The 8,774-nt window shown below is 34.0% G+C and overlaps 1 protein-coding gene across 1 annotated transcript; it reads left to right on the top strand.

The window, feature by feature from the left end:
- Positions 1-573: 573 nt before the first annotated feature.
- Positions 574-2,753, top strand: LOC128554343 (uncharacterized). Its single transcript, XM_053535623.1, has 3 exons — positions 574-1,049; positions 1,866-1,902; positions 2,074-2,753. The coding sequence occupies exons 1-3, from the start codon at positions 574-576 to the stop codon at positions 2,746-2,748; spliced, it is 1,188 nt and encodes a 395-aa protein (XP_053391598.1). The 3' UTR covers positions 2,749-2,753.
- The last annotated feature ends 6,021 nt before the right edge of the window (positions 2,754-8,774 follow it).

Here is an 8,774-nt window from a genome sequence, read left to right as displayed (position 1 = left end):
GATGAATACGACTTGATTTTAACGACTCTGCTGACGTTAAAAGACAACTGCTAAGTTGAGGACAAAACTAAAACAATCGTTAATTCACGTTCATACTGTAACTCAAAATTCAAATACATACACATCTCTTTAATTTTATGGTGCATGGGTGCTTTAGAATTCTGTTGCCAAGACAACACAAATAGCGTTCAATTATAAAATATGGTAAAATTTCATTTCCCTAAGATAACTGCATTACAATACATTTGTTTATAGTTTCAACATGATCATAAGAAAAACAATGATTTTCAAGTATTTTAAACTACTTATTATGCAGTAATTATATCGTGTCACAAATACAGGTTTTCTTTGATAATATAGACATCATTTATTACTTTTAACAGTTTTTACTGGCACGTCTGGCTGGCTAGCTACAAGTCAGGCATCGGCAATTCGATTCTATGCCAAACATATAGGAAAATGTAGGATTTAACCAAATGTTATTGCACTGATAGGAACTATTAATGGAACCTTCTTTTTAGTTGAAAAACTGAAGCATCTCAAATCGGTTAAACGTTTCAAATTGTTTGCGCTATGGCGTGTAACGACATCATAAAATTATTTATTTTAATAGACGAAGGAAGTGAAGTCGACAGAAGTGCGAGTTGTCAGTTCAAGCATCTGCCAGGAACATTCAACGTTGAACTTAGTGTGCAACAGCACACCGACGACAAAATATTCATATTACTTGAGAAGGTTAAAACTGAACAAAAACCACCCAAACTTACGGAACTGTGTACGCAGGCCACCTCCAAATGTGGAATATCATTACCAATAACTACCACATACAGGAAATCATTCTGTGAAAAATGCAAACAACTTTCTTGGCTTTCAAAAGACATTGGGACAACAACAGCACAAGATGACTATACATTTTCTACAACAAAGATAAAAGCCACTGACGAAGGGTTGCAAGTTTCAGACATAGTGATTGCCAGTATATCGTCTTTCCTCGGTGGCGTCTTATGCACGTTGTTCAAGCTGTTTGTGTACCGATTCATCTGTCAAAGGTAAGAGTCTGATGATAGAGACTACGTACTTTGCTTAAAATACCGATTTATTTTTTTTACTTAACTTGTTACTTTTCTACATCCGGTACGCTTAAAAGGTTAGGGAGACTAGTCCTTTTTCCCTTTTTATATGGTATTTGTGTGTAAATGACAAAATTCATCAGAATTTTTAACGAGTAGCTATAAGGTGTTCGGTTACCCCCTACGTCGATCTCATGAGGAGGTAACCATAAGTTATCGCTATATGTGACATTTTAGAGATACTAGTATTAGTTGGGGTTTTTTGGCCACTCGGTGTAAAACATTGACCTACGGCAGTCCCAAACTTTACTCAAGTAGAAACATAAACTACTATGTTATGTGAATGTATGTAAAACACTGGCAACTTTGGCCTCCAGTAGCATGATTTCAGCAAACTTGCTAGAGAAGCACAAGTAAATACTTATATAACATCTTACATACTTACATCTCCTTAAAAATAAAATCGAGCACAATCCACCTTTAAACAATAGATAATGACTCAAATCAACATTTTTTTATTTAAGTCGTTTCTCTGATCTATCCTATCCTTTCCTATCAAATGTAATTCGAAAGAAATTTTATACATAATTGTATTACTCTTTTTATTGCTTCTCATATCTACATTTATGCATGTTATTTGCCATAATATCTGTCATATTATCAATTCTTAGTTTTCGCTTATTTTGCACTTCGATGTAATAATGACCTTTAAATGACGTGTGACGTATCGCGTGTGATGTATCGATAGCGATGGACAACAAAGCCTACAAATATATGTTCTGCTCTTCATTGCAGAAAAAATGAACATGACTCAACGGAGAGCAACACTAAGGTAAAATAACCTTTATGATAGTAGTCTTTACTTTCCATTTCAATAAATTTATAAATATATGAGAACGTTAGCTTCAAAGATATTTAATTTGTACTCTCAGTCAATTACTGATATATGAAATTACTCTCAAGGACATGTGCTTATTTGTACTGATATAATGATTACTTATAGGTGACAGCGAAAGTCGAAAGAAAACCAGAAATAAGCCAAATAACCTATGAAACTTTGACTAGTACAGAATGTGTTATTGCTGACAATGCGAAAACAGATCATGTATATCTCAATATAGATTCAAATTCAAAGTCTAACGAATCATCAGATTTGAGAAATGCTGGGAGAAGTGCACTACTAGTGAACTCGGTTGGCACTTCCGAACATTTAGGATGCGAACAAACTAATGAGGTAAAGGATGACCATTTCTATAATGTACTGAAAGGCCAGAAAGCTGAAAGAGTTTATGAGAGAATAAAGGTTAAGGATGAACACACATACACTGGACTGATAGGTCGTGAACCTGAAGACCGTCGTGTAAAGCAAAGAAGTTCGGGAGAAGTTTCTGAGTATAACAATAACCGTTCAAGTGAAAAACATAATTACTTCATCTTACAAGCTGAAGGCAGCGGGAATGCAGGCGATGAAACAAGAAAATCTACTGATCAAGATCACAAGTCACACATGAGTGAAACGACGGGAGAGGAACCATATTCAAACGACCATGCCTATTTTACGCTGCAAAAGGTTGAGCAATCTAACTGTCGTACTGCAGAAATTGAGCAACGTGATGAAGATCCTGAAAATGAAAATAACACTGACGGACATGCATACCATATTCTCGAAAGGGTATAGTTCGTATTACGTGAGAAAACAGTGTTGGTAAATAGCAGATTACCTATGTGTTTGTGTGTTTAGTTTTTCTTGAACGGTTGTTTAGGTTCATCCTGGTTAATCCAATATAGTTTAGTTTAAAAAATCTATCGTTTTCTAATATATTGTTCGTTTTATACATTGAATGTGAAAGGTCATTTGTATGTTTGAATATAAGCGCATATATCATGGTATCCAAACATATATTTTTGTAAGCACCATTTATTCATGTAGAAAGACTATTGTGTATTGTACAAGTTTTGATATCATTAGTTTGTTTGAGCTCTCTCGAATATCCGAGAGGTTTTTGCTTATTTGTCCTATGTACATGCATGCTTATTCATCACGTAAACCGGAATGAATCTCGGATATAAACATAGACATTTACTTTTCTTTTGAGCATGATTCGAATACATACTTAACGCAACCAATGAATTTATGCACAAATGAATATTACCTCAAGCGCGATTCGAATCTTATATTTGACACTATTGATCCGCATTGTAACCGCAACTGGCTTATATTTCTTTTTGGGATATGTATTTTTGTGAAGTATATGACTGTATAAAGTATAAAACCAATGTTTCAATAAGTATAAAGAACATCTGAGATGCTTTTGAAACAATACACAATGTATACATTCTACATGCCTTTAGGCTTATACAAATCGAGGGGTAAGATCGGTTCTTTAGTGCATATAAAAATGAAACACTTAGAACTGTTTTTTGTTTTAAAGGCACTCGCTACAGTTTTTCCGGACGGGTCGATATTTACCCCAACACCGTGCCAAATTGGTTTCGAGGTAGCTCACTGCAGGGTTGGTGCGGTCTTCTGCGCATGCCCGGAAGTGATTATCTAATGTCGCGTACGGCAAAAAAATCGAAAATTATTGTATGTTCGCATGCATTTAATGTACAAAATGTATGATATACTGACTAAAGTATAGGGTAAGTATCACCATGATTACAAAATATATACATTTAAAGTACTTTTAGTTCTAATTGCTTCAATCCGACCTATACTGAAGTCTGTTATTTATACCAGCGCTCAAACTCTGCATTGAGTCACAGCTGTTTCTGATCCCGTACCGTACATTCGTAAACTATAGGTTTTGTTAAAAAAAGGGCGGAAACTTTCAGCTTCTATGCCATCAAAATGCTTCAGAAACACCTTAAAATCCGCTTATTAAGAAATCTGCCGTTTGATAATTATATATATATATTTTTAAGTCATTTGCTCAAACAGTGAAAGAGTATTTCGTACCAACCTGCGTTGTATAAATGCCCGCCACACCCCACCTCGTTGTAATTTGATTTAAGCGAAATCTAATATGGTGACCTATTAATTTTCTTTTTCTTTTAGATTAGGTAGACATAACCAAAGGTATGTGCAGAGTTTGATTAATTTCTATTATGTGAAACTCGATAAAATAGCAGAAGTACCAACTTAAAACTGACAAAAATATGCAAAAATAGCCCTTGGGTCTGCTGAACAAGTATTCCTGTCTTTACACAATCATGTTCTTTTGATTTCTCTGAGCATGTTTCAAATATTGTTTTCCGTTATAAAAATGCTTAGATAATCAAATTTATGCAGATTATTGTACTTTACTGAAATATATTTTAGGATTACAGAAATTTTGAAAAATGTTTAAAATAGCACCATATCTAGGGGCAAATTAAATTGAAACAAAGCTGGTGACCTAGTATTTGTATTTCATTTTTCAATACATCATAACATGATCTTTTCATACAAAACATTTCATCAAAATCTATTATTGAGAAAAAATTACGAAACTGTAGCGAGCGTCCTTAACCCTTCGAACTATTAAATTCTTAATGTCAAATGTATTTTTTGTATCGAACTCTGATAAATGGGTTTAAAACGTGTTCATCCAAAAAGTGCACTAGTGGCTTTTTAGAGTTGCGGTAGTAATAAAAAAATGTTTTGATAAATCATTAATCTTTTTGTTTGATCACTGCTGAAGTAATCAATACAAGAATAAGAAAACATTCATATAACCTTCGGGTGGGTGGTGGCAGGGGTGGAATAAGGATACTACAAAATAGTACAAGATATATATAGCATAACAACATCATTTCCATATAGAAAAACAGTTAACTTTCTCAAAACATTTCGAAGTTATTTTGCCTGATTTTTGCAGAGACTGAATATACATTTAGGCCATAAAACTGACATTATTTTATATATAAAAAGAAATGAAAAAGATCCTAAACCACCCTCGCAGACATTTAGGATGATGAATAATTTTATATCTGGATCTTTACGAAATTTACTGCCATACATTAAGTGGATCAAACAGTTGGTCAATTTCACAAACATGCGAAATAAAATGTTTAGACATTGCATGCATATCTTTGACTAAGTTAAGGGTCATAACTGTGGTCTTGCTAAGTAAACCACAGGTGCACAACTTCACTTGCTGAATAATATTCCTATGTGAATTCATGACTCTAGATAAAATTCTTTCTGAAACAATTATGATTTAAACTTTTAGACTCTTTATGCATATTTTGTTTAGTTAGTCAAGGGTCGTAACTCTGGTATTACTGAGTGAAATCCTAAACACAACGACATGTGCACTATTTTTCAATACATCATAACATGATCTTTTCATACAAAACATTTCATCAAAATCTATTATTGAGAAAAAATTACGAAACTGTAGCGAGCGTCCTTAACCCTTCGAACTATTAAATTCTTAATGTCAAATGTATTTTTTGTATCGAACTCTGATAAATGGGTTTAAAACGTGTTCATCCAAAAAGTGCACTAGTGGCTTTTTAGAGTTGCGGTAGTAATAAAAAAATGTTTTGATAAATCATTAATCTTTTTGTTTGATCACTGCTGAAGTAATCAATACAAGAATAAGAAAACATTCATATAACCTTCGAGTGGGTGGTGGCAGGGGTGGAATAAGGATACTACAAAATAGTACAAGATATATATAGCATAACAACATCATTTCCATATAGAAAAACAGTTAACTTTCTCAAAACATTTCGAAGTTATTTTGCCTGATTTTTGCAGAGACTGAATATACATTTAGGCCATAAAACTGACATTATTTTATATATAAAAGAAATGAAAAAGATCCTAAACCACCCTCGCAGACATTTAGGATGATGAATAATTTTATATCTGGATCTTTACGAAATTTACTGCCATACATTAAGTGGATCAAACAGTTGGTCAATTTCACAAACATGCGAAATAAAATGTTTAGACATTGCATGCATATCTTTGACTAAGTTAAGGGTCATAACTGTGGTCTTGCTAAGTAAACCACAGGTGCACAACTTCACTTGCTGAATAATATTCCTATGTGAATTCATGACTCTAGATAAAATTCTTTCTGAAACAATTATGATTTAAACTTTTAGACTCTTTATGCATATTTTGTTTAGTTAGTCAAGGGTCGTAACTCTGGTATTACTGAGTGAAATCCTAAACACAACGACATGTGCACTATTGCTGAAGGTCATATACTTCTCGAGGTATGTCCGACATAAACGTTTAGACCCTTTATGTATATTTTGACTGTGTCAATGGCCGTAACAGTTACTCTAGTCTGAGGGAAATCCCAAACAACACAACATGTGCACAACTTCCCATGCTGAAGAACAATCCTATGAGGTTTGATGGCTCTAAGTCACATACTTCTTGAGATAACACCACAGAAATTCGGACAAACAAATGTCCTGACGGACGGGCAACCGAAAAGATAGACATTGGATGGAAAATTTAGGGGGCACAACGAATATAATTCTTATGGACACTTTTAAGCATAAGCACACTTAATACCTAGTTTTCCTTATTCTGTATGAGATAAAGTAACTTCCAATGGCTACAGCAAAAATACCAGGACTCATTTGTCTGTAACATACATTTTCTTGAAAAACACTGTCTATGCTGAATAAAAAGCAGAAGAAAAGTTGGGGTCATAATTAATGTAAAAAGAATATTTTCAGTAAACAAACAACACCAAAATAAGCTAAAACGAGACCAAAAATTGTAGCGGTTGTATATGAACTAAGTTTCTGTAATGTCATTATTTCATTATGAAAATGCTACCTAAATGTCAAGCATGAGATCTGTTATGTGATTTAAGCAATTAATTGTAATTAAAATACAGAAAATATAGCTGTACATAGCAAGAAAATAAAACTGAGAACCATTTGAACCCGCCATTATGCGACATTTTTCACGACGTTTTCCTTTTTAGTGTCTGTTTACCTTTTACCAAGAATCCGACACTAGAACAAGCAAATTTTCCTTAGATTCCTACAGTTCAGTAAATGGAAGCATAAACTTGTCATAGTTTATGTACAGTTGTATATTTTAATTACTGTGGCGACTGTTTATTCCAAAGAAGTCGAAAAGTATGACTTAACCTTGTAACCAGGCGGGCTGACGTTCGACGGGGCGATGCTAGGCGTGGGCGTCGTTCGGCGGGGCGACATTCGGCGGGATGACGTTTGGCGGGGCTATCTTTGTTTAAAAATTAATAAATAGTGAGAACCAACCTAGAGTAGCACGAACAGCACATGCTCAAATAAAATTACATTTAGGAATGTAAAGGAATCTGCCCGGAAAGGACAGTAAATTGACGTAATTCCACATGAAAGGAAAATATGTAAAAAGAATAATAGCAGACTCAGTTTGACTGAGTCTGTTCATGAATGGTAATGAAATGTGCAAAAATCCTCTCACGCCCCCTAGCACTGACTTAAGCGGAACTCACATATGTTGAATAGACTCCATGATCCCAAAGGACCAAAAAATATAACAACACTGAATCCAAGTACGTTTGAGACTTTTTACAGTCGCCACACGGTACTTAAAACTTGCTGTTGTGAGTTAATAAAATCTGTAAAAAGATCCTTTGGAAGCATGGAATGCAGCGAAAAAGAATAATAGCCGACTGGGTTTGATTGGTATCATAAACAACTAAGAAATGTATCGACTCATTTCTTCACAAACGCCATACTTTAATCAGCGATAAAGTACATAGTTTGTGTTCTATTTGCTGCTTTTTGAACTGCGTATGATATTTTTTCTATTCTTTAGAAATACAATTTTGGAATGAGTGTTGAAGGAAGGTTGTATTATATGAAAAAGGTGCATCCACTTAAAGTGACAGACTTTGCTTCTATCGCAGAATCAACTTGTTAATTCTATAAATATGTTTTTAAAATAAATCATATTTATATGACACAAGAGCAGAAAATGGTACAATACTATCACCTGATATTGAGAACATTACTTTTGATTTGCTTCCCCTTAAATGAGTTAAAGCTCAAAAAGCAATAAGACATTTGCCCATTTCAAGGTTAAGACAACTACATAATTCAATGTCTTTTTAGAGACATAATTGTTGAATGTACACCGGGTATCGATTGTTGAAAGTATATTGTTTGAAAACAGTAGCTGCATACAATTTTACTTACATTGACAACTTTGATCTTTTCGAACTTCATGGCAACATGGATTTGAATCGGTTGCTCGTAAAAGGAAAACACAGCAAGCACGTTTTTCGTTGATGGGGCAAGGGTGGAATTGTAATAAAAGATTTAGGGTGTTTTTTAATCACGCTTTCTCGTAATGACGATCATTTGAACAAAAAAAAATCCTGTCTGTTCACCAAGTGTCAAATTTACACATGTACAACCTGCGGTTGCTAAGGCAAGAGAAGATCGGACGGCAAAATCATCGTTTGATATGCATGTATGCAAATACTGTTACAAAATAAGGCAATGATAGTGACAAAAGATAGAGGACTTTAACATGATAATAATTTGTTTACAGGTCGAGAAAATGTACAAAAACATGCAACTGTGCACGTAGTCAAATGTAGTTTAATCTACTACCAACGCGTGTGTTTACAAAAAAATAGTTTTGCATTTAAAATACTGTTTACTGATACTGTTATATGCGAATTTATGAAAAGACATGATCGAGGTTGATTTTGTATTATACCTCGATCG

Source organism: Mercenaria mercenaria, unplaced genomic scaffold (assembly GCF_021730395.1).
Source record: "Mercenaria mercenaria strain notata unplaced genomic scaffold, MADL_Memer_1 contig_4954, whole genome shotgun sequence".
NCBI lineage: Eukaryota > Metazoa > Mollusca > Bivalvia > Venerida > Veneridae > Mercenaria > Mercenaria mercenaria.
Note: the sequence above shows the minus strand (reverse complement) of the source record. Positions and strands in the feature narration are given on the sequence as shown.

Excerpts from the sequence above, each read along its gene's own strand:
- LOC128554343 (XM_053535623.1), top strand. The coding sequence starts at position 574 with ATGGCGTGTAACGACATCATAAAATTATTTATTTTAATAGACGAAGGA. Across the intron at positions 1,050-1,865 it reads TACCGATTCATCTGTCAAAG|AAAAAATGAACATGACTCAA; the intron begins GTAAGAGTCTGA and ends TCTTCATTGCAG. Across the intron at positions 1,903-2,073 it reads CAACGGAGAGCAACACTAAG|GTGACAGCGAAAGTCGAAAG; the intron begins GTAAAATAACCT and ends GATTACTTATAG.